Raw genomic sequence first — 27600 nt, forward strand, 5'->3', positions numbered from 1 at the left:
CAAGCCAACACATTTCCCAACTATTCAATTATCAGTTACCTGGCATTTTTATTGAGTTTTATAACTCCTTCTCTTAGGTTCCCATAACCACAATAGGGTGAAGGTCACACTTTTATTCTAGAGGTAATGGATGATGCCAGCATTGACTTGCTCGTATCTGTTCAATGATCTCAGAGCTGAGGGAGAAGTTGAGCTAAAGACCTAATCTGCTTCTCTGGTGAAATTTATGTGCTCATATTACAGATTAATACACACAGAAGTCCTTGCATATGCAATTTCTTCTCAATACATCTTGGTAAGCCCAGAGGCAATTGATTGAAACCACATTTTGAAGCTGAATTATAACCCTGAATTGTTCAGAAACTAAGAATCATAATTTCCTGTTTTAAATTTTAAAAAGACATCAATTGATTGACAGCATACAGAGTATTTGGGCAGATAATGGGCAGATGAGAGAAAGATCTATCTATATTCAACTGATGTGTTTTACAGGCCTCTATTTCTTAAGATAGACCTTGCTAGCCAAGTCTAAAAGCAGGTTTCTGAAATCTTACTTTGTGGGAAAGGTTTGAATTAAATCAGCTTATGTTTGCATAAATCAAACCTTCATCCTGACCATCAAAGAAAGCAGGATTACATCAATGAGTACTATAGCCACTGACTCACCATGCTCACCTGATAAAAACTGAGGTCAGCATTGTAAGAGAAGAATGAAGATAGGGCAAGCAACTAATTAGTTTTGAAGCAGCAGAATATTCCTTGCAGGTGCCGTTTTTTCTCAAGAAGTGGAAGTATCCCTTCCATAAATTCCAGCAATTCCTGAAGTTTTTCTTTACAAGAATGCTGCCCTGCAAGGGTCAACAGCTTCTGTTGCACCTTTTCAAGTGGCTATGTAACAACCGTACCATATAAAGTTTTTATATGAAAACCAGTGTAACTGCTGGCTGAGCTAGCAAATAGTCCCACTATTTATAAAACCCAAAGTAAGCCAAAGTTACTGTATTTTTTATTATTAGGAAAGTCCAGCTTTAAAAATAAAGGGAGCTCTCTGAACAGCTATGATTTAAGCATCATTATACATAGCCACAGTGCGGTTAGTTATAGTTTGGTAAGCACAATAAGTGAATCAGACTCTGTGGTTTTTTTAAAAAAGCCATAGTTTATGCTTAAACAAATTTTATGAAATTGGCCCAGAAGGAATTATTCAATAAATTTTGGTTAAATAATTAGTATGATTACTAAATTTGATTATTGATATCTCAAAATGTGGCATTACACATATCAGGGGCAGACATTTTTTCTATAAGTAGTTGCTTGTTGTTATGTACAATATTATTATTTTTGCATTGAGGGCTTTAGACATCATTATGATATGAAGTAGGCAGTATCAGCAGTGCAGGAATTTTCCATTTATTTTGCTTTTTTGCATATAACCTTTCTCATTGCTTCATTTGATTCTGATTTATACTATGGCAAATTGCCATCAATTTTAATGGAAAACCAACAAATGTGGTGGAACCATCAGAAGATCTGTGAGCTTGCAGAAACAGTCTGGAGTCCATATATAATTAATACAATGTGGACTGCCCACTTTTGGTCACATTCTGAGGTGTGAGAAGTTAACTTTTCCATCCTATCTTCCAATGGTGAAATGTAAAATTTGTTACTACTGGTTCTGTGGGGGTGGCTTAGGGGAGTTAATTGACTGGGTGGGTGTGGCCAACTTTTTTTTTAAAACTTTTAAAAGCATTTTTTCTACAACCTCTTCGGCTGAAGAAGTTGTAGAAAAAATGCTTTTAAAGGGTTCTGACGATCCCAGCTGAGCTGTGCGATCATCAGAGGCTTTTGTTTTTACTTTTAAAAGCATTTTTTCGGCCGAAGAAAAAATGGTTTTAAAAGTTGTTTTTTTAAAAAAACCCTCTGATGATCGCACAGCTCAGCTGGGCATGGGTGGGGCAGGGATTTTTGCTACCGGTTCTCGAACCACCTGCCGCCACCGCTACCGGATTGGGTGATCCGGTCCTAACCGGGAGCATTTCACCCCTGCTATCTTCCCAATTTCCAATCCCAAGTTTTACATCACATAAGATATTTTGCCCTTGATCTCCAGTTTTCCTAAAAGTTCCTAGATTAATTTCCCCCTGACATTAAAAACTTCAGGACTGCAATCCAAACTGATTTGATTCAAGGAAGGCTTTACTAGCTAGTTCTGCTGATACTACAAAATAACTTACGGTTACTACTCATCAATTGGAAAACAAAAGGCAGCTGAAAGCAAAACTGAGAACTAAAAATTTACCTAAACCAAACTTCCTCAACATAATGAGTTTTCAATACTACTATTCTCATAATCCCCATCCAGTTTTTAACCAAGGCTAATTGAAGATTATTGTGGTTAAATTCAATGCATTTCCAAACTGTTTGGAAGATTGTTTGGTCTGATTTAGACATCAGAGTATTTATAGTACAAGCCATGTACCACCCTTCCTGAATGCTCTCTCCACAAAGGATACACGGATTAATGCCACCCATATTGCATGGCCAGGAGAGAGGAAGTTTGCCAACTTTGTTTATTCAAAAAACACAACACAAAGTCAAACTTTAGTCTGGGAGCAGCATCACAAGAAAACAACACAGAATGATTTGCCATGAGCTACAATCTGGGGAATGCTAAATTACAGGGTAGATTTTCAAAGGGTATTCAAAGGGTATTCAAAAGATTTTCAAAGGATACCCATATGTTAACAACAGCTATAAAATAGAGCCTTTTAATAACTGGTAATATATGTGATTTAAAATCATAGTTTATATCGCCCCTGTTCTCCACAAGGATAATCAGACCCAAATTCTGTGCCTATGACAAATGAATTGAAATAATTACAGAACACTTTTGTAAAAAGTTTTGGAAATGACTGAATATTCAAATATTCAATAACATTTTTAAAGTCACTGTGATTGATTCATGCACAGACCTGGGCCCTGACATGAGCAGAAATATAAGAATGCCCCAGAGCTACTTCCTTGAAGATTACAGCCTCTAAAATCATGATTGCAAAATTACAAGATACACATTTGTATTGCAATCCATTTTTTAATTTGTGAATGTGGAGAAACAATGGGGAAAAAATGTTTCCTCCAGATTAATTTATTGAGACAAACAGAGGAGTTCGCGTACACCTTTTGGTCCTGACCAAACTGGCCCTTAAAGAGAAATTTTAAAATTTAATCAGTGCCCAAAACAACTGGGTTATAGGTAGTATTCAAATAATGACTGGAATTGGGACTGGAATTTCCATTGTAAGTTACTGTGGTCATGAATAAACTACCTATATTTTTGTTCTGATTCCTCTAAAGCTTTATGTAACAATGACAAAAACATTAGTAATGGCTCATACTTTTTTTCTTTTAGAAAAGAATGACTTTTTTCTGCCTAAGGCTAATTGATGCGTAATACTTGGGTATGAGAAAATCACTCATCTGGGAAAGACACTGAGGCCCTCACATATCAGTACACAAAACAAAAAAGGCGTTTGTCCTAACATAAAAATATTGCAGCATTTTAATTTTTTTAAAGAAGGGGGATACATCAGATTTCTAAGCAGCGGAGCACCAAAATTGTTTTTAAGAGTTTCTTCATACTTTTAAATTGTTCAATAATTTTTAACTTTTAAATTGTTCAATAAGATCACTAAAAATTTATTTGTGTTACGGTGGCAAGCAATGCTGCATAAGAGGTTATTCACCGCCTGTTAGCAAGCATAGGAAATCACGAAAATTAATTGTGCAGGGTATAAATTCTTCTTCTCAATGGTGAGAGCAGTTGGATAGCAGAACCAATTCCTTGGGGAAGTGGTTGTCTCATGATTGTTTGATGTGTTCAAATAGAGGCAAGACATATATTTACCAGCAATAAATTTTGATTCCTATTAAAAAACAAGGAAGTGAAGCCCAATCTTATACATGTTATTTATAAGTAATTCAAAAGAATTTCAATCTTTGATAAGGCCACAATCTAGCGTGTTTGCTTTCCTGGGAGTATTGTTGTGCTTTTATTTCTCTGGAAAAATGCCAGGATTTCATTACAATTGAAATAACTGAAAATGTTGCTTGATTCTACTTTCATTATTTGCCGTAGGAATGATTCTATATGATGAGATATGTCAAGTATGCCCCCACAAATTGACCTGGGATAGACTGTACCACTTTCTCATTTGAGCTTTAGTAGTACTACCTTGGAAAAAATAAATTCTTTTCCATGTTTCATTTTCTCCATACAACAAATTAAACACATATTTTGTCCTATCTGTTTATATCTTTAACTACAAATGTTCTTTATTACCTGGGGTTAATAACACAAATCAAGAGGAATAAATGGAAAACATCACTGCAACTGCCATAAATTGCAAAAATGTCTGCTTTATGCCAAAAGGAGAGATCGTAAGGTTGCCTACTTGCACTCCGGACAACGACTCCTTTTTCAACCAAGCTCAAAGTCATAATTGCAGCCTATTATAAGGACACAAAGTTCAGCCAAATCTCATTTCTTAATCATTTTTGGATATAATTAATTTAAAAAGAGATTTTCTAAGCAGCAGAATAAAATTCCACCTGGTGAGTTGCAATTCTTTTTGGATTACAGATAGTTCTCAATTCATCACCATTTGTTATAATAGCGCTGAAAAAAGTGACTTATGACCATTTTTCACACATGACTATTGTGGCATCCCCATGGTCATGTGATCAAAATTCAGATGCTTGGCAAATGGCATGTATTTAATACAAGTGTAGTGTCCTGAGGTCATGTGATCACCTTTATGAACTCCTGATAAGCAAAGTCAAGGAGAAGCCAGATTCACTTAACAGTTGTGTTACTAACTTAACTAATGCAGTGATTCACTTAAAAACTGTGGCAAAAATGTCGTAAAATGATTTTAAACCAGAGGTGTTTCTTCTAGGAATGATTGATAAGAAAACTGAAAAAAGTCTGTACTATATAACATTGCACATATTAATAGCGGTCAGAATTGCTCTGGTGCAAATGTGGAAACAGATTAACACACCACCGGAAGAAATAGTAATTAAAAAAATCCTCGAATATGCTACAATGGATAAAATGACAATGGAAATTAAAGAAAAAGATGATTCGGATTACTACAAAGTATGGAACAGATTCTATGGGTGGCTAGAAAACAGAAATCAAAATGAGCGATAAGAATGTAAACTTTGACTAGCTGAAATCTAAGAGTATTGAATATTGGTAAGGATAAAATACTGACTATGTCAATATACAGGATGTAAGTATATAACAAAATTGTATGTAAGAATGCTCAATATGGTTATACAAGAATAAGGGATTATTTAGAAAGACTGAATTTAATAGCAAGGAAACTGTTAATGCAGAAAGTTATAATACATAATGTTGTTATATTTGTTTTGTATTTTATATTTTAATGTTTGATGTATGTGTATGTCTTCTTTCCTTTTTTTTCTTTTTTTTCTTCCCCCTCCTTTTTTTGTCTTTTTTCATTATGTTTTTGGTTTTAAAAATGTAATACTCAATAAAAACTATTTTTAAAAAAAGAAAATCAAACCAAATTGATGGGTTCTAAGATTGGGAAGAAGGTAAAATATTTGGATATCTGTCTGACAAATATGAATTGTATGTTATTTCAAAACAACCGTGTTAAGGTATGGAGTGAAGTTTGAGAAGATATGTTAAATTGCAAGAAACTACAACTGTAATTGCTGAGAATTGCTGTGATTAAAAAATGTCTTACCTAGATTGGTTTTCTTTCAGTCGATACCTGTTCTAACAACTGATGCACTATTTAAATAGTGGCAGAAATATATCTACATTTGTATGGCAGTGCAAAAAACAATAAATTAAATATAAGGGGCTACAAGATGCAAAGGAAAGAGGATTAGGTTTCCCCAATTTGAAACTGTACTTTGAAGTTTTCTGTTTGGATGAAAGAGTGGATGCTGCTGAGAAACAGAAAGCTTTGGGAGTTAAAAAGGGATGACGTGGATACTGTACAATGGCATCACATCAGTCACACTACATCTGGAAGACCAGACAAAGTGGACCATTTTAAGTCCCAACATTGACTGGAAAAGAGGTAACTGAACACCTTCCTGGAATAGACGTCTACTACTATTTTTTTACCCGTTTCCTCCTTATATAAAGATTACTTTCAGACTGGATTTAATACGTTTGTGCAAAACACAGTTGGATGATTTGACATACAGTGTGCTATACAAACCCAATATATGTTTATAGTTCTTTGTGCGCACAACCCTAAAAACAACAGAGGTAATTGCTTAAACTGTGAGTTAGCATACTGGGAGGGCAATACTTAGTTTTACAGGACTAAATATAGCCTGGAGTAATTTGGGAATCTTGGAATAGGAAAAACCAAGAGGAGGGCTAAGAACAAGTCGGAATCCAAACATAATAATAGTTGCATACTTGTTATACAAGAAAGGTTTTGTGTACTTCTTCATGCCCACAAGAAGAATCCAATGATGACCTTGATTCCAAGTCAGGACAAGTTTGGAAGAAATTCAGTGAGAAGTTGTCACTTGCAGTTCAGTGCTTCATCACATGGAGCAGTTACAGTTCCAGCAATTTATGATACAGTTGTTGGATCAAGCAGATTAAGAAATAGTTTAACTAGGATAGAGATGAGAAGAAGACTAGAAAGAGAAATTCAGCTTTTTCATCCTGTTTTTCATGAGAGAATCAGTACAGCTTTCTTGCTTGCTTATTTATATTAAATTTATGTGCAACTCCTCTCACCAATAACATGACTCTGGGCAGCTGTTATGTTGTTGTTACATGTGGCCGCACTCAATGCTACATTAACAGACAAAAGACTTTATTATGGTCTTATAATAGTATCAATAGAACAATAAAAACAACGGACCTAAGTTGGAGTTAAATGGTGCTAAAAATGCAGGCCTATATGTTAATCATGGACTTAAACACAAATAATAGAAAACATCCAGAAATGGATAATCTGTAACAGTAAAAAAGGAATGAAACTAAAATTACTATAGTAACGTAAGAAAGAAGTAAGCATCAAATCAATACATTTAAGTAGTGTTACATTCAGTATATGTTTGCTGAATTTTGCAAGCAGCTATGGGAACCCTGCAACCCCAGGAATGATCAACCTCTAATACAAATTGAACCTAGGCTGAGTCTGGTGTATGAAGGTATCTCCAATCAAGGCAAAAATAAGTTTAGACCATATAGAGCAGACAATTTAGGATGACATTCCTGAGTTTCTATTTCTCCCATGTCATGAGGATAAAACCTTTTAGGCATTGGATCCTTTTTATACTCGTCCTCCAATACAACAGAGGGTAGTCCTTGGCCACTTTCCAGGGTAAAAACATTTCTGTGGCTTGATGTTTCTGTGAGAGGAATCCTGCAGGAGCCACTAAGAATTTGACCCTAATAAACCAAGTACCTTCATGTATTTTTTTGATGTTCTATCACAATGATTTGTTGTTTAATGGCTATTGTGGTCCACCACTAGGAGAAGGCCATGAGATTTAATTCACCAAAGGACATTATTCATGTATGTACAGCAGAAAAAGTACCATAGTTGTTGATGAATAAAAGCTCAATTTCATTCCTAATTGCATCATTTCAAAGTTTTATTGTAATTTTATTTTTGCAGTAATGCTAGTAGTATTGCAAGACCTCTCACATGCCACATCCACTATATGCTTATTGTAAAATACCTTGAAGACTTTTAATTCAGCATTATCTTTTTTAAAAATCTCTTTTAAGAGTGAGGGAGAACAGTAGTGTATTCAGAGTGTTTGTAGAGGGAGACTGTTTAGTATTACTTTAGCTACAGTAATTTTCTTTCATAAAGAATGCTCTCAACTTGGGGCTATCCTTATGTTGGGGACTGGACAAGGCCCTTTGTGCTAGCATAGGTTTTGTCCACTATTATGACTTCAGTTTCTACTTCAAAAATCAGAAGCATGAGCAATAATCTTCCACATACGACAACAAGGGGAAAAAAGAGCATTTTGCATTGTCTTTTTTGGCAGAAGTGATAATATTTCTAAAATACTTCTTGATTTATAGATATCTTATAATCTTCTCCCCAACTTTTTCTCGCAGGTCCATGGTTCATTTTTTAGGTCAACAAATGCCATTCCATGAAGTCAAACACAGCAATTGGGCCCAACTGGATAATCTTCATGTTCATGTCAATTGTGTCATGTCAGCTTTGCTTTGATCTTCTGTATGGGTGTCTTCTGTATGGGTTAAAGTGGTAGCAGTGCAGGTGGTGTGGAATGCTGCTCATACCACCATGGGCATTTCTCATGCATTTTCTCTGTTATAAATGCAACCATGTTTTAGAGTGTTCAAAGTATTTTCAATTTTAGTGAATGTTAATAGGTCTTTTTAATTTTCCAAGGACTCCAGAAGACCAGCCAAAAATGTTTCTAAATGAATGTTACTTCTGAACTTTTATAAAAGTTAGGGAGGTAAGCACAGCAAAATATATGCACTAATTTATCTCCATCTTTTTGTGTCTAATTCTACAGAAAGCAAGAGTTAATAAGATCAGCATATCAAGAAATCATTGGCCCTGTGTAAGATGCTCACACAAGCTGGGCCCATTGACACATCTGGGTTACATCAAAGACTGCAGGCTATACAACAGAAGTACCGTATATACTCGAATATAAGCCGATCCGAGTATAAGCCGAGGTCCCCAATTTTACCCCAAAAAACTGGGGTAAACTGGGGACTCGAGTATAAGCCGAGGGAGGGAAATGAGGCAGCTACCGGTCAGGGAAAGCCTCCCTCCCTCAGCCGAGAAGGCTGGCGGCTCCCCCGCCCCGCCCTCTCACTGCACCGGCAGGGCTTCCCCGCGCTAATGCAAAAGCCCGCCAAGTTTGCACCATCCGGTATAATGTGAAAAAAAGAAGAAAAAAAAAAACCTCGAGTATAAGCCGTATATACTCGAGTATAAGCCGAGGGGACGTTTTTCAGCACAAAAAACGTGCTGAAAAACTCGGCTTATACTCGAGTATATACGGTAATCCATGTTACGCCCTCCAGAATATAGTTTACAGTTCCAGTAAGTCCCATTCATATATCCAGAGGTCAGAGACAATGGATGCATTACACTATAGATCAACCTTTGCACAGAGCAGCACAAACACTCACAGCTTTTGACTTCTCCCTTTCTCTTATGCATATAAACAGAACAGCCAATATCAAATACTCAGTTGTTTAAATATGGACACAGATAACAAACAACACACACTGGGCACAAAGCACCTGCTGCTCAGGTAAGCAGTATCTGTGAGTGAGCCTTACCCAACATCCAAATCAAGGCCTGCATCTTGTGTTGATGAATACTGTAATGCTTTTTTCCGACACTTTGACAGTTGTGCAATGAAAAAAGACTCAGCTACTACACAAATACCTGTTTCTTATTCTGCTCACTACTGGCCAACATCAACCTTGATTTAATATGTATCCTTGAACAGGAATATAATTTTTCTCCTTTTGAGATCCAGGTTATCTTTTGGAGTTAATAAACTAGTTTATTGTTTGTGATGTTTTACCATAGATTTTTAGGTTTCCCTAGTGCATTGTTTAATGTTGCTTCCTCATTTAAACACACATTCTTTGTATTTTTCTTCCTGGTTTCACTTCACTTCCGTGTCTTCCCTACCTGGAATTATCCTCATCCTCCACTTTACATTTAACCAATACAGAATCGTCGTTTTCACCTGGCACAAACTGCTTTAGTATCAGAGTTGGATCCAGGCCTACTGTAAAAGTAGGAATTCTTAAACTCAAGGATATGATTCTTGAGCTTAATTAAGACTAAAAGCAAAATGTTACAAGCGAGGGAGGGACAAGTGGGAGCTTAACAATGTAGCATAGCATGTTCCTATTCTATTTTGTAGCTACAATTTTCAACTGGGAATAAATTACAAACTGAATTTCTTCTCTATCCCACTTTTCATTTGGCCATATCTATTTCACACTGCTGATCTTTCTGCATCTCCAAAGTCATCAGATCACATTTGCTCTCAACATTTTGGCTTGATTGTATGTGAGTATTGTGCTAAGGCATGTTGCTAAATCTGTTTCATCCGACTCCTCCCACCAAAGCCAGGAACAAAACAAACCATACAAGCTCCTTCTATGTTTTGATTTATATCATGCCCATCTAGGGTTTGTATCCCCAAACAAATCAGTATGAGAAAAATTAATACAGGCTCTTGGCTCATTAAGAAAACTAGACAGAGCTCCTTATTTGGAGATCAGGCTTAAAAACAAACCAGGAATCAAACCAAAGACAGAGTTCCATGATTTGTTTATATGCTCTTGTAGAGAAAGAGTTTGTTTGATGAGAAAATTTGTTTGATAAGAAGAGAGAGAAAGTTTGGTGAGTGGTTAAAACATCATGCCAAAGGTGACTCTGATTTCCAGTTCCGCCTTGGGTATTAAGGCTGCTGGATGACTTGGGCCAGTCATTTTCTCTCAGCCCTGAGAAGGAGGCAAACCACTTCTAAAAAAATCTTGCCAAGAAAAACTGCAGGGAATTATCCAAGAATCGTACATGATTGAACAGGAAAAAAAGAAGCACCAACAAAGAGAATTTGTGAAGAATCTGCTGCTCATTCATGAATGAGCACGTACACATTTTGATTTAATACAATATAAAGTTGTCTGCTATTTTTGCCCTTATTGGTTACAGAGAGGTCTATTAACAGAAGTTCATGCTCAGTGGAATAACAACAGTGTAAACCTCAGTCCCTGCACTTGCCCTCTGGAACCACATCTCGAGAATTCCACAGCTCCACCCTTGCCTGCCTCCAACAAAGTGTTGAGGACTTGGCTTGAGTAGGCAACTGTAGAATTAAAAAGCAATTATTTAATTTGCAAGCAAGCAAGCTTCTATGATGCTGCTGATTATTGTTGTTGTTACTGTTTTCCGTTTTCAAATTCAAACCTGCCTGTACACTTGCCAAGAAATCTTAGCATCTCAAACTCCTATTGACATGAAAGGGCTTCAGATAAATAGTTAAGCTTTAAAAACTCATTAATCAATATGAGTATTTTTCTACTAGGAAGAAAATGAGATTTGTCGTTTAGTTTAAAATTATTTGCTTTGAACCTGTCAAAATACCTTGATCTTTGTCTCAATGCAAAGGCACTCTGCAACCAGTTTACTTTTATAATCAATTCTTAACTAAAGTTGTCAGTGGACTATTTAAAAGATTCTGGATCTGATAGGACAGTACTGGAAGAAAAAAGAATTACCTACAATAGAAGAATGGATATTGAAAGTTGCCAATTTGGCTGAGATGGCAAAAATCTCAGCCTTTTTGAAAGACAATATGCAAGAAAGATACTTAAATGAATGGAAAAAATGGATTGACTATATTCAAAACAGATATCAGATGAAGAGATAGCAGACTGCCTTTGAATGATTAGGATGTATTATTTCTGATTGCATTGGGGGAGGTTAGGATTTGATGAGAAATGCAGGAGTATATTTGAGTTAGGAGGAAATTTTTTTAACATATGTTTGTTTTATTTTTAACTATACCTTGTGTTTGTTCCGGGACGTCGGGGGGGGGGGAATGGGGGGGGAAGCTTTTTTTTTGTAAAAACTTTTTCAATAAAAAAAAAAAGATTCCGGTTCTGCTCCAATGAACGTACTATCAGTTTTAAAATTATAATTTACAGTATCTTGAAACCCCTTTTAAAAAAAAAATGGAGTACCTGTATGGGACTAGGAAGACTATGGTGGAGGATGTGCCAGTTTTTAACTCTGTGTGTCATGATAACCATGATGAAAAGTTAAAGGGTTACATTATTTTCTCCTCTTTATTCTAATTTTAATTCACCAATGTTTCCTTTCCTTTCCTCCTCGAAGTAGCTCCAATAAAAGGGATGCTAATATACCAGTACCAAAATGACCACATCTTTTTCATCAAATTTAATACCATTTTCTCATCATTGTAGCATTTTATGTTATATGTGATTTTTACATTAATATCCTTTATTTCAGTTTGATTTCATCTTTAATTTGTAACGTGTTACAAATGTATTTCCTTTGCCTCCGTAACACAGAAGCTTGGAGTTACAGTTGTGGGGTGCAAAAGTCCAGACATGGAAGGCGGCAGAACAGAGATCAGTAAACCCAAACATACTGATATAACGCGATACCGAGCATGAGGTACAGCAAATATTATTTTGCAATACTGGAAAACTCATTTACAGTTGAACTGATAGTGTGCGTTCACAGTGTGCCTCTGAACAAGCTACTGTTGTAAGAAAAAAAGTATATTGCAACATATTTAAAAACAGGGGTGTTATATATATATAATGTTGGGGGAGGTCCTCATTTTTTATCTTTCTGGCTTTTTCTGTTTATTGTTATTGTTTTTGATAAATCAAAACAAGTTAACTAACTCCTTGATCCCAAGTAGAGGTCTATCTGGATTTTTACAGATGAAATCATACAGCTCTCTGCAACTTTTTGGAGAAGCTCCTTCTATCAGCTTCCAATGATGGAGAAAGCTGGGGGGTTTTGTCTTTGCTTTTTTCTCTTACCCCATTTTATGTCCTTTCTTTGTTTTTATTTGCTCAGTTGAAAGAAAGTGGACATTTCTAGGGCATATCACTCTTCCTCACCAATGGCACTAGAAATGAGAAATTACGGCACTTATGGCAGGATTCCCTAAATCCATGAGGGCGAACCTATGGCACGTGTGCCACAGGTGGCACGTGTAGCCATATCAGTGGGCACACGAGCTCAGATCCTCCAGCTGATTTTCAGGCCTTCTGGGCCCACCAGAAGTAGGGAAACAGGCTGTTTCCTTTCTCTAGAGGGTCTGGATGGTGGTGGTGAAGGCCCATTTTTCTCTCTCACATGGCTCCAGAGCCTCTCTAGGAGTCTCTGGAGGCTGAGGACAGCAAAAAATGTCACTTCCTGTCCAATCGGAAGTTGGTAAACGAGCCGTTTCTGGCCTCCGGAGGACCTTCGGTGGGGGGGAGGCAGTTTTCCTCTTCCAAGACTTATAGAGAAGCTCTGGAGCCAAGTGAGAGAAAAACGGGCCTACTGGGCCATCGCGTGGTAGGAGCGGGGAGTGGGGAGGCGCGTGTGCAAGGTGCATAGAATTATGGGTGTGGGCACGCATCCACGTGACTCCCCCCAGCCTCCCCTCCTGGCACGCAAGGGCAAAAAAGGTTAGCCAACACTGCCCTAAATAATAGCAAACTTTGTAGCTTTTGAGTTGAAAGTAACATTGAGAAGACACATCACCTAGCACAAGCACTAGGTGGCCATTACCACTACTTTCTTCTTCCCTCCCTCCCTTCCGTGCTGGGGCGGGAGGGGGGAGGGAAAAGAGGTCTGGAAATAACTGAAATGGTGACAGAATTATCAAAAGCAGCTTTCCTTCTCCTCTTCATGATTGACAACATGACAGCCAATTGTTAATAACTGAATCTATGAAAGATGGGGTGATGCCCTCAGGATGAAGTCAGAAAATATCATTGGGAAATATGGCAAAAGCAGTGATGGATACCACCAAAAATCAGCCGCAAGAAAAAGAGGATTACAGCCATTGCAAAGACTTCAGTTAAGATCAAGGGACAAGTGTATAGTACTTATCTGTGATACAACTTGTAGTAGTGAGGATATAAGAGGAAACTGGTACCTTTATAAGAATGATTCTGGTCAGAACTCTGGGATTTCTACAGTGAATGTCCAGGATTTAAGACCATAGTGTTTTCCAACTCTTCCAGGAGATACTGAACCTCAGATCTTTTGCACAAAACTCTCTCCTGCTAAGCTACACCTTTTCTATTGAATCATAAAAATCAAAATTCGGAAATAATTATGTTAATGTTTTCATATAAAGGAAAAGCTATCTGAAATGAATTTACTCTAGTAAATAGCTTTAATTTCCCCTTTATTCAGCACAGTGGGATTTTCTGATACAGTCTAGTTACATTAGGAGCAAAAACATTATTTTAACTGTTTTGTATGCTTTAAGGAGGGAAGGGTTAGAGATAGGCAGAGATGCTCCTATTCTTTTTAAGCCAACTTTTTAGAGCAATATTAGATGACTGGGCTCCTTTATTTTGCTATAACTGTGTTAACATCCTATGCTGAAACTGAATAACAGACATTTAATCCTTTCCAATTCAATTTTAAATGGGAACCAAAGGGTGATGGAGATGGAAACAAAAGGCTTTTGAAGGAAGTACAGTAATTAAATACCTATGCCAGAATCTTGTTCAGATTTGGCTGAGGGCAACAGCAGGACAAAGGTATACCATGAATACATTTGCAGATTCAGGCCACAGTATCTGGGCAAAGAAATACACAAGTAAATCTAATAAACTGGCCAATGTCAAAAAAAGCAAACTAGATAGAAAGGAAGGAATTTCTGTAAATCCATTTTTTTCTGTAAAAACATTTTTTTGTTTCGTAACACCTCTTCAGTATTTTCAATAAGGATATTTCAATACAGTATTTTCAATAAGGATATTTTTTAAAGGTGATCAGGATATAAATCCCAGGATTAAACAATGGTTAATAATAAAAATGATATACACACATATAAGATAAACCTTTCAACATTATTTGTGCAAAGCTACTGAAAGGTTTGGAATGCTATTAAAAAAACAGGTTGACTGAAAGATGCACATAGCTTTAAATGTTATAGATACTAACACTTTTTTGTAATACTTTCATAATATGCTACACCAGGTGTAGACCAATCCTGTGTGTGCTGTGCTTTAGAAGTGATAAACTATAACTTCCATTATTCATGGACAGCATGGGAATTGTGCTGGAATACATTTGTAAGGATAATGTTGGAAAACTTGGTAGAGAATAATAGCCAGCTTTCAGCCAGTTTTTGCAGAGCAAATTATCCATAAATGGAGGTTATATGGAAATGTTTCATATATTTGGACTGCTAAGAAGTTACATATGTGCTGTTTCTGTAAATGTGTGTTTACAACAAGACTGATCTCCTTCTAACTTAGGGAAGATCTTTATAGAACTCCATATCTTAAATGTTCCACAACCTATAATGTGCCACAAGCATTTGTAAAATAATTGTATGCTTCATCTCAGTCCACCAAAAACTATTACTGTGTGTGTCAGACTGTGCAAATCTTTTTCAAAATATTCATCAAGGTGAATATGTTCTGTTTCTTTGAAAACAGAATTACTTAATTATTTATTTATAGTTGTATATTCCCAAGTGTTAGTCCTTATGTTCCCATGCTAGCATTAAAAAAAAAAAGTCAGTTAAAAGTTCTAGGAAACCTATGGCCCTTCTGAAGTAACGAAGTAGAACAACAATTTTTTGGAACTTGGAAAAGGAACAGGCAAGAGGCCAAAACAAACCATGAACTTGTGAGGACACTGGCTGGCAAACAAATGCTGGTGTGAGGAAACCGATTAAAAATGGAGTAGAGAAATGGAAGGGAATGCTTGGAATATTGAACTGGAATAGGTCCTGTAGCTCGTCCCATTTCTTTATTATAGTCTTTTTTCTTTTTGCCAAGAAACATTTAAGCAACTTCACAACACGGTATAGTATCAAAAGGTGGTTAACGTGAAATAAAACATGTTAAAAATTTAGATGAAGCAACAAACCAATAATTCAGAGAATTTCAACAGACAATTACTGTGCTTTGTGGAACTGTGTTTCTTTTACAAAACAGAAACAAAATTTTACTGTTTTTCTGAAACTTCCAAGCAGCTACTTCTTGCTGAAAATTTGACCTTAAAAGCTCTAGTACATTCTGGAAAAACCAACCAGATTAGGGGCATTCTGACAGGATTGGGGTTCCCCTGTTCTAAAGGTAGGCACAGCTGCAGAACCAAGGAATCTGATCGCTTAAGGACTCCCCATAAAGGTCTTAGTACCAGTGGTGGGATTCAAAATTTTTTACTACCGGTTCTGTGGGTGTGGCTTGGTGGGCCTGGCATGGCTTGGTGGGCGTGACTTGGTGGGAATGGCAGGAAAAGGATAGTGTAAAATCTCCATTCCCACCCCACTCCAGGGGAAGGATACTGAAAAATCTACATTCCCTCCCCAATCCAGGGGAAGGTTACTGCAAAATCCCCATTTCTCCCGATCAGCTAGGACTTGGGAGGCAGAGAATAGATGGGGGTGGGGCCAGTCAGAATTTTTACTACTGGTTCTCTGAACTACTCAAAATTTCTGCTACCGGTTCTCCAAAACTGGTCAGAACCTGCTGAAACCCACCTCTGTTTAGTACCCAAGAGGTGATCTGGAAGAATTCAAATTCTGAAGTACTTTAGTCAAAATGTAAGATACGAGACATCATTTCCACTAAAATATTTTAGGCTCCTAAGGCAGTTCAAGATCACTTTGTACTTATACTTCTTCCTACGGCAGTCGGATGTTGCTATGAAGCCAATAAGAGGCAGTATGATGCTCAACTTGAGACACCATTTGCCTTTTTTCACCCATTTGAAATAAAGGAAAACCAATGAGTTCCGCTTTCAAAATTAGATGTAATTATGAGCTCTGATGCTCATACAATATACAATCCTCGACTTACAATAGTTCATTTAGTGATTGTTCAATTACAATGCACTGAAAAAAGTGACTTATGACCATTTTGGGCACTTACAACCTTGGCAGCAGCCCCATGATCATGTGATCAAAATTCAGATGCTTGGCAACTGGTCCAGACTTATGACCATTGCTGTGTCCGGCGGACATGAGATCACCTTTTGCAACCTTCTGACAAGCAAAAATCAATTAGGAAGCCAGATTCACTTAACAACCACGTTAGCAACGTATCAACTGCAGTGATTCACTTAACAACTGTGGGAAGCAAAATCATAAAATGCTGCAAACTAATTTCTCACCTAACAACAGAAATTTTGGACTTAATTATGGTCATAAATTGAAGACTACAGTATTTTTAAGAGTGTAAGACGCACTGGAGTATAAGATCCACCTTAGTTTTTGGGGAGGGAATTCTGTCTACCAGGTATTCATCTGGCTAGCGTCCTTAGTCTGGTCAGCTTCAGCACATTAGTTCGTTAGTTTTAAGTGCATGCGGGTTGGGGATAAAAAACAGCTTCTAAAGCACAGCTGATAATCGGAGCAGCAATGAGAAAAGCAGGCGACCGGCTGAAGATCGCTTCACTTACTAGCACCTCATGAGGGCTGAAAAAAAGCTTCCAAAAAGCTACATTCTGAGTATAAGACCACCCAAATTTTCAGCCTCTTTTGGGGTGGAGTGTGTCTTATACTCCAAAAAATACGGTACATGTAAATGGACTACATCATTTTCTCAGAATAAAATCCCCAAATTAGATTCCTGCAGCAAATATCTTTCTTTCAAACGTGTTTTCTTTAAATGAGTTGCTGTGTCAATATTGTAAAGCACCTCATAATAGCATCTCATAATACCAATACCAATGTTGTCAACATTTTGTCAAGCAGACCTCCTGAACCTTCTAAACACGGTCCTTTCCATATCTGTGGAACTAAAAAACCAAAAATGGAAAAAGGGACCCTAAACTATAACTCAAAATCAGAATTTGGTGTTCACCAATTTATTTTCATTAATAAATTAATTTTTTTCTTAAATGAACTACTGAATATAATATGTTTATGTAAATGTATTACTGAAAAAACACTTATCACCGAGAGTAACTATGGATATTGACTTTTCATGGAATATATCACATTTCAAAAAAACTCCCAATCTCTACTCATCTTCAACCAAACCAAGATTATGGCAAATAGATTTTCAAATAAATGTCAAATGATCTCCTCCAAGAAAGCCCCAGAGAATAAAAATGTTTATAGGGGAGGAAAGAGACAGAAATGAAAACTAAAATCTTTGCAACTAGGAAAAGAAAGTACTGTATATAGGGCCATTGAAAAAGTACTGGTGTGAAGAAAACAACTTGACCATATTGAAGATTTTTTTAAAAGGAACTGCGTTTTAAAGCAATTTTAACAAATCATGTGCTTCCTGAGTACACAGTATGCATCTATCTCAACTGAAGAATATCATGAGACTATATACTGCCTTCACATTGCTAGGAAAATTCCTCTTGACTGCACATGATATTGCAAAACATTGCTATTGAGAAACAAATAATATACTTTAAGCTGTATTATACATATGCTCTCAAAACAGTTTCAAATTCAATGCTTTCCACAAAATATTATGAAATATGATGCAGACATCAACATTTATAGGGTGCGTCTAACGTTTTAGTATGGGGAGTCGGTTATTTTATGTTTTGTTAGGTTCTTTTATGCAATCCATTTTAAAAAGCTTTCTTAGGGCTGCAAAATCAATATAAATAGGATTGTGTGAATAAAAGTAAGATTCATATTCAAGTTTTGGTAATTCAAAGAGTTTGTTATTTTATCTTCACTTCACAATAAAGGTTAGTGAGTGTTTGGTAGGGAGTTAATTGGAGCTTTCTGCTAAGAACTGGAGTTGCTAAGGAAACAACTAGCAGCTAAGACATGTCTTATAATTACTTGATAGAGGTTGCCTTTTTTCAGGGCCATCAAACGTTAAAATTAGCAGAATGTATTTAAGTGAATGGATTCACTTAAGAAAACAACAGCCTTCAGAACCTGGGAGATCTGGGGTACAAGTTGGGATGAGTTTTCAAAACACATTTTTGAACTTATGCACAAAATTAAGTTGATGGAGAGGGGGAGGGTTTCAACTCTTCCTTCAGATAGAAACAGTTAGTATGTAGTGTGTTGGGGTAGTCATTCCCTCAACATAACATATTCATAGAAATATATGAATTTGAAAATACAGTTGAAATCCCCCCACTGCCACGTCCAACATAGGCTTTCTAACAAAGATTAGTACAAATGTTTTGTAAAGTACAGAAATTATTTGCCAACCTACATTAGTCTATTAGCTAGGAATAAGGGGGGAAAAAACCCGGAAAGGTTCAAATTAATAGCAGTTTAGCCTTCATGCTGCTCCAGAGCATTAACATACAGGTGGTTTTCCACCAGGTGGGGCTGAGAGTTTAAAAAGAAAAAAAGCAAGCATCTTCCCACTTCCTGAGATCTAAAAGTTCAGGATAAGAATTTAAACCAGGAGTCCCCAACCCCTATGGACCAGCACCAGTCGTGGCATGCCAGAAACTAGGCCATGCAAACAAGCAAAGCCCCATCTGTGGAATGCAGGCAGCACATGAAACCATGCCCTCTCTGGTCCATAGAAAAACTCTCCCCACAGAACTGGTTCCTGGTGCCCAAAAGGTTGGGGGCAGCTGATTTAAATTAAAGAGGATTCTTTTGCTCAAAATTCATTAAATTGTGAAAGGCAGACATCTCCTAATTCTCCCCAACTTGTCCAAATTAATGGAACAAATTGTTCTTCAGATGTTTGGAAGCCAAGCAATACTCATTTCCAAATTCTTTGTACATCTAAGAAAAAAAAGAATATATCATTGCTTTTCACTTTAATTATAATCAGATATCAGAGAGAGTCAACAGCAGAAATATAATTAAATAATCGGTTGGGAAGCTAAAATTTAGCCCTTGATTGACTGGCTCTACTCTAAGAACAGTCCTATTCAGCCATGAAGTTCAATGGTGCTGCTGAGAAAATAATTTTATTATTGTCCTAACGGACAGGATAGTTGTTACAATAAGAGAACAATCTGGAATCTGGAACAATCTAAAGAAAAATAAATATGAGGGCTATAAATGAAATAAACTTGTTCAAGCAATGTTATATACAATTAGCAGAACATAAACTAAAGCTTAAAAGTATAATCTAGTATTGTAAATTAAATTTGTAATCAGAAACTAGGATCTTAATGCAGTTATCAATTTGTTCATAGATGAAGAACCATAGAGTTTAGCTGTAGGACTAGTTTTCCATTTTTCAGTTGAAGGATATTAGTTTTCCGTTTTTATACAAAATAAATGACTAGAGGAAGTGTTCTCCTTTCTGAGCAATTTATCCAATTAAACAAGTTCCAAACAATGTACTGTAGGCTTTGGAAAGCTTGATAGTTGTCAGTAGTGACTTTGCAAAAGTATACTATAATTTATTCTAACCTTTGGTATGATGTGCATTCTTCAAAGATTTCCTGTATTTAAATCCTACCCCAAACATAATCTTTCAGCACCATTCCCCCCACATTCCAAAATCCTCCACTGAAGTATGAAGAAACAATGATTAACCCTTCTTTTCCCTACTAAATTGTATTGCATTTGCAGATGAAATAACCTTCAATACTTTTCACAAAGCAAGAATTACAGAGAATTTGCAGTTTAATTTTGCTAGATAAACTGATACTCAGGAGTATAATTTAAATACATGGGTAACCAACTCCTTATTAAAAACACAAATCACACATTCTTGAACCATAACATAATTGAAAATAGATAAATCTGATTTTAGGGCCACTTAGGAAGTGATATCCTGACCACTTTTTAAACCAGATTTTTTACACTGTGTCTGTTGGTCCCGATTAGCCAAATCTCTATCAATTCTGGCCAGCAAAGCTAATCAAATATTAAGGAACTGAAATCCAAAATTCTTGGAGAGCAGTAATTGGGGAAGGCTGATTTATGTCAAAATTTCAGTACTCCTTTCAGTATCAGGTTCAAAGCCATAGTACAAGTTAGTGAGAAATTAAAACAAGTTCCATGTGGTTGTGGTTGTGGATGTGGTTCATTTTCTAAACAGACTTCCCCCTTCCCCTCCCCTTCCCACAGCCTCAATATGACAGACTGCATAGTTTTCTAATTGGATGAACTTTCAAAATTTGAGTTGTGTTCTGGAATGGAAGCCTTTTCCTACAAAGCATGGGGAATGGGAGTAAAAGGGGAGGGATGACCTTGGGATTGCCACAAATCTTAATAAGCAGTTATTTCAACTCTTGTCATTTCTTGGTATTTCAATTTTTCAAGCAGAAACAGGAATCCTAACTACGAGAAAGAAGAAAATCTGCTTCACTTCTCTCCTATTTTTTTCACCTAACACGCTAACGATTGGAATATTTACACAACATACTAAATATCATTTCTGAATTAAGATGTTCTGGTTCCATTCAAATGCACTGAATCATTGATTCTGTAATGAATCTAGTACTGTAGAATAGGTTTATGTAAAGCATTAAGTCACAAACTAGCCTAGATTACAACTGACCATCCTTAGCATGTTGCAGAAATGCAGCTCATTGCTCTTGAATTACTAAATATGTTGTGGGGGAGCCAGTCCTTTGGAAGAAACTATATATCATTAAAATATAGAAAACCACTCTTGTTTTATACTGGGGTCAGGCAGCTTTTTTAAAAACATCCAAAGGCTGCTTATATTGCTGGCTAGACAGCAATATTTTGAAGAGACTGGAGAGAAGGAAGGTACATTTTCTCCACTTGATTTTGTTGGGGAAAGAGGCTACATTTAAAGGTCTGTAGAGATTACTTACTGTATCAGCTTCATTTCTCAAAATTGTGGAAAATCATATTACCATCTAGTATTTTGCAACAAATTTCAGCAGCTTTGGAGATGACATGGGAAATGCTATACACATATATACAGTACAAGCTGCACCTCCATATAGTAACAATCCACCTCATTTTCCATATAGGGATCCTTTGGTAGCCAAAAGGCACCATCATTGCACATTTTCAAAATAACCTCACTGAGTATGGGGTGAACTAAGACACAAATTTAAAAAGCTTATGTTCCATGATCACAGAATACAGCATTGACTAATTAGCAAAGAGAAAATAAAAAATGAGGGACAGGAAAGAACTGAATTGATGTATCTCAGCACAAAACAATATTTTGTTGATATACTTGTATTTATCGAATTCCTACAGCATAAAAACTTGAAACCAGTCTTTTTTACATTTATCTCAATCTCCACTTCTTTTATAATATTTAACTTTCGAACAATTTTATCAATTTGCATCTGGCGTTGCAGTTATTTTTACAAACCTTTGCACAAGGATCAACTCAATACAGCGAATAAGAATACTAAAACAAATACCAATATAGAATCATAACAATGTAATTCTATAACAAACCCAGAGTTGGCTTTTTTTTTTAGTTCCTTTCCGTTTCTGAAGGAAACCACAGTTCCCTGTCTGTGGGATGGTAGAGATTAAAAATAAGAAATATATTCTGTGTGGTTTGAACCTTTGACTTCCTTGGATAGATTTGTGATTCCAGAAACAATGAGTGTATCTGTGAAGGAGCTACTGTCATTTGGAGCTAAGGCAGATCTTACATTAAGTTGAGATTCCATCAAGGGTTTTATTGGTAACTAGAATTCTCCCCCCATCCCTACCATATTAATACAGAAACCAGACTCCATTGCTTCCAATATACTAAGGATTCAACTGTAAAATGGTCAAAAACAAGGTCTAATCAATCATGTAGAATTCCATTCCAGAACTGCAAAATTTCTTCCTGTCACTGTGTCACTTTGAATGGGAAAAAAAATAATGAGCACTGGGAAAGATCCTTTCCTGGTCTGGCTCCAAGATATAAGCTTTAATCCCAAATAGATGTATTGTTGACTGCAACTCCCAATACTGCTAATCAGAATGGGTCAGTTTTAGGAGCTGCCCTGGAGCTGGAGGGCATTCGATTGAGGAAGACTGCCATAATCAATGGAATGCTAAGAATGGGATTACCCAAGTAGGAAGATGTCTTGGAACCCTGCATAAATGGATCCCAATGGTATTTTGAGGGCTTGGAAGGATAGATACTGATAGGTGTACATATTATTTAAGCACAATCAGAGAGGAATCTTCTGATTAGTACCTGAAGGCTGTAAATCGCCAGAAGGGATTCAGACAAAAAGACCACTCCCTCTTCCCCATTTCCCTTGTCCTATTGTTCTAGATGGCAAGGTCCGAGTTAGCCCTTATCATGTTTCGAAGGTTGAACCATGAACAGCTTACAATACCAGAAGACAGGAAAACAAGGAAATCAGCTTCAATTAAAAAAAATACAATCCAATATCTATTATTTTCCAACCGATGGTTCTTCCGTTTTATCAGCCTTCATAATAAGGAGTATCAAAAATCACCCCATCGTATTATTGAGCTACATTTCATAGCAACGCCCCTTACGAGAGAAAGAGAGAGAGAGAGAGAGATGGCGCTTACCTTGCAACTGCTTGAATCTTCCTTCTAATTGATTATAATTATATGGCACTGAAGCAGTGTAACCAGGGGACATGGATCCGGGCATGCTAGCTGGGTTCTGTAATTCCATTTAGAAGGGACGTGGTAGGATATTAAAATTCCAGCATACAAATAAATAAGCTTTGGTGTCTGTTAAAAATCGGGTGTAGATGCTTTAATACAAAATCTAAGCCGATCCCAGTTTTTTTTTTTAAAAAACACGTTTTATTTGTCCAGCTTGAATTATCACATTCAAATTAAAAGTAATCCACGAGCAGATGGTTTATCAAGGCATGCAGTTTGAAACGAGCACGGTGTTCAGATTGCAGTCTCGCCACCCGCAATCTTAAGGCTTCAAACTGACTTCGTTGCCAACCTTAATGAAATTAACAATTTTTTAAAAAAGCCAAACAAAAAATTCCAGGTCTCCCCTTCCTAGTTTCCAAATCGGAATCAAAGCCAACGTACAGATAGCATGGAGCCATCGGCGGCCCTTCCTCCCTCCTGCCTGCCTAACGCTTCCAGTAGCTCACACACCTCAGACCTTCCTGCTCGTTTGTAATTTCTAGTAGCCACTCACTGTGTATTTAGTGATGATGTCACGTATTAGCATAAAGCATTGTAGAGAGGAAAGGAAACCAAGACTGTACCAAAGACTGAAGGCGGTGGGTGGAGAACTGGGCGGGATTATTAAGGAGGCACAAAGTTCCTGGAAACCAAAACCTCGCTGCAAAAGGGACACGTTCCCACGTCCAAACCGGAGGCTAGGAGCATCGAATGAGCATGCCCTTCCTGGCCAATCTGAAGACTTGGGGGAAAAAATGAATCACCTATGAAAGTGTACACGGTAAAGAGGCAATGGTAGCTCCCCACACAACGCTGGTGGAATTACATCTTTTGTTAACAGTTTATTGTAACAGAAAAGTCTCGGATTACTATCGTTTCGAAAAGAGGACGCGGTTCCTCCCCTGCACTAGAAGGAAAGTGAAATAAAACACAAAAAGCTAATTCTTTGGAATGCTGTTCAGTATTTAGCATCATACACGAGAAGAGAAAGAACTGCTAGAAATGTAGACGTTGCAAGACTTAAGTGGCATTTGAGAGAAAGAAGAATAAGAGTCTTCTTCACCTTGACGTGTACCTTTGATTTAATTGAGGATGCTAAATTTTTTGACATTTGAAACGGGAGATGTATCTTGGTGCAGTTGCATGCATGAATGCATGCATGCATTTTCATTAGAAAAGCAAAGCTTTGACAAAATGCATTTGGAATATAATAGTGCTTGTCCTGGTGTATTTATCAGGATGGCAACTTCCAAAATTCCAGACTGCCAAAGACAATCCTGATACATTCAGAGTGGAGGGAGGGAGGGAAGGAAGGAAGGAGCTAAAAAATTTGTCAATACAGAGCAGGAATTTCTTGTCAAAGTTCTTATTTCTTTTTAAATGCATGTTCTAATTAGCAGGGTTGATTTTATTAATTTGTGTTTTGAACCTGCATTTTCAGCGTTTAAGAGTTATCTTACAGAATTAGAATGTAAAGATTTCAAATTATCTCGTAACTATGTTGCTTGTGTGTGTGGTTAATAAAGTACTGCCATTGGGAAAAATGCATTCCTGGGCTGAACAGCAGAATATAGCAGCAGTTTATAGTTTTCCCACCAGCAGATAGGGATGGGGAGGTGGAATAATAATATATTTGGATATTATAAAAAAAAGTGGAAGAAACCTTTCTTCCCTGAAGACTATACGAATATGGCAAAATGTCTTATGTTCCAATATTGGAGAGAGACAGAGCCAAATATGGACGAGGTAGAATCAAAACTTTTACAGTAATAGAACTCTAGTTACATTATACAGGAGGGAAACCAAAACAACGTACAATGGCCTAGCAGTATCTTCTGAAGTCCATGTAAAATAAAGACAAGGTTTGCATCAGAACTTCAGCCCCCAGATTTTTCAAGATTGATGTATAACAAATGAGAAATAATTTTGAAACATTGTCTTGTATGGGATCAGTTTACTATACATTACTAGGTTAAATGTTTCCTTATACTGGGTTAAGCTATTTGCCTATGTAGTTCATTTCTCTATTGTAATTGATAAGTGTTTCCAAAGGCAGATGACTTTCATCATTCTATTGTCTATTTGTTGAAAATAAAAGAAATTAAATCTTGAATGTCTATTATAATGTGCATATGTTCCACCACTAGACTTTTATTTAATGTTATTTCAGTACATTTATGCCAAATTTTTCTATGCAGTATAATAACATCACAGTTGTAAATTAGAATTCAATCAGTAATGAAGTGCTTGTGATATCTAAACTGGGATAATTTATTCCCAATTTTGGATCCTAGAACTAAAGACAATAATTATTTTATCTTGGATTACTTCCTGTTGCACAAATATCCAGGCTTAAATTTGCCTCTTATCACAAACTTTGCATGTACTGTTTTCACTAGTATTCATTTTTTGCAAACCCAAATTGCTTTTGTTTTAATCAAGACTGTTGCCTAGACTCAGCCTCTTTCCTATGCATGCAAAATGTTGTCTTTGTTTCCTGCAATGCTACCATTTTTAAATAATACATTAAATGTGTAACTGCTTTGACAGATTGGCATGCAACATTGGGCACTTGGAATCAGGAGTACCATATTTAATTGGCTTAAAGCCAATTGACTTAAAGCCAATCATAAGCATTTTTTCTGAGAAAATAGGCAGGTTCATACGGTGTGTCAAGCCATAAACTGATGTATTTTTGGATTAGCATGTTATGATTTATACAACATGTTATAAAGCTCAAAATGTGCCAACCTAACCAATTGTAATTGGGTACATTATCTAATGGTCATAGGCATCTGTTAGGAATGAGTGGTGGGTGAGAGGGAATATAAATTGCATGCCTCTTTGTTAAGAGAGGGGTAATTTCCTTACCAGATTCCTCAATGCTTTCAACAATGGCAAAGCTTCTAGTGTACTTCCTGCACTGGAAAAGTTCTTAAAAATCTAGGAAGATATTCAAAAATGTACCTGTCTTGAAACAACCCATGTTGAACTGTACAGCACATTCAAACATGAGTTGACCACAGGAAATATTTTATGACATTTTGTATTATGTCACAAAATGCTTTATTGTGATTTTATATCATAAGATGCTTTATAAAATTCACCAAATTTCAATTCCACTGAAGTCATGGATTTTGGATTTTAAATGCATTCTGTAAGCTAGCCCATTTTAGATACCTTGACTGAAAAACCCAAAGGTGCTTTTTCAAAAGGCAACTAGCCTTTCAGAAAAGCACCTTTGGGACAACCATGACCCTGGATGATTGAGAAGCTCCAAAGGCATTTGGTTGAAAAAGTGTTGCTCTATGATATACTTTCATTCAGTTAAAGGTTGCAGACATAAAAGTTTTAGTAGTATATAGGTAACAGTTTGATCTGGGGGAGGAGTAATCCAAGTCTTTGATAGTCATTGGAGAGCCTTGCATAAAAGGCTGAAAACTATTGCTTCAAGCTATAGTTTAGTATCATGAGAATGAGCCACAGCAAATATCCAGGTAGCACCAACCCATTGTCTTTTTGATTCTCCAATGAAACTGAAAGGAGGATTTCAATAGGCAGAGCCTGGAGCTTTTTCTAAACCCTAAATGTAGTTAATGTTAACAAGATTTGTATGGTATAAGATAGTTTCATAAACCAGGGCATAAAATTGTTTATCTAATGTAAGAAATGATGAATCTAAACTGAGAGCAAAAATCTCTCTCCTATGGCCAAAGTATCCGTTATGTGGTTGCTGTTTCAATGCTCAGATGAGCCTTTCATTTTATCAAAGCTAACAACCATGAACAGAGCTCTCATCCATGAATTTGGGCCGTTTTAGAATAGAATAGAATAGAATAGAATAGAATAGAATAGAATAGAATAGAATAGAATAGAATTTTATTGGCCAAGTGTGATTGGACACACAAGGAATTTGTCTTGGTGCATATGCTCTCAGTGTACATAAAAGAAAAGATACGTTCATCAAGGTACAACATTTACAACACAATTGATGGTCAATATATCAATATAAATCATAAGGATTTTAAAGCCATTGTCACATCTTGAGGCAGTAAATTTCACAGATGGCTTCTGCAATGGGTAAGGAAATACATTCCTTGGTGTTCTGGATTTACAACCCATTTTATTCTTCTATGGTAAGAGAATAGAGCTTAGGTTTCTCCTGTACAGTTTCTCTTTTGTCCTCTTTATCTAGGTGGATATTTTTTTTGCATTGTGGTTTAAGCAGAAAGTCAGGAAAATCTAGCTAGCACATGCAATGATTCTTTTGCTAGACTTGAAATTGTAGTGAAAATGACTGGTTCTTTTGATCATCTC

At 36.6% G+C, this 27600-nt stretch overlaps 1 protein-coding gene and 1 long non-coding RNA gene across 3 annotated transcripts in view; one reads left to right on the forward strand and one right to left on the reverse strand.

Moving 5' to 3' along the window:
• SPTBN1 (spectrin beta, non-erythrocytic 1) overlaps positions 1 to 27600 on the reverse strand; it is a 192886-nt gene that overhangs the window by 84083 nt on the left and 81203 nt on the right. The window contains exon 1 of one of the 2 annotated variants that reach the window (XM_058164941.1): positions 23200 to 23583. The exons of the other annotated variant lie outside the window; for it this stretch is intronic. Coding sequence (XP_058020924.1) covers positions 23200 to 23308 — 109 coding nt within the window. The 5' untranslated portion in view covers positions 23309 to 23583. Of the gene's footprint in view, positions 1 to 23199; positions 23584 to 27600 lie in introns of those variants that run through there. 2 annotated transcript variants of the gene reach the window in all.
• Positions 23863 to 27600, forward strand: part of LOC131189096 (uncharacterized) — a 29806-nt gene continuing 26068 nt past the window's right edge. Inside the window, exon 1 of the long non-coding RNA XR_009152908.1 lies at positions 23863 to 24064. This is a non-coding gene — a long non-coding RNA (uncharacterized LOC131189096). The remainder of the gene's footprint in view (positions 24065 to 27600) is intronic.

This window comes from Ahaetulla prasina, chromosome 1 (assembly GCF_028640845.1).
Source record: "Ahaetulla prasina isolate Xishuangbanna chromosome 1, ASM2864084v1, whole genome shotgun sequence".
Lineage (NCBI taxonomy): Eukaryota > Metazoa > Chordata > Lepidosauria > Squamata > Colubridae > Ahaetulla > Ahaetulla prasina.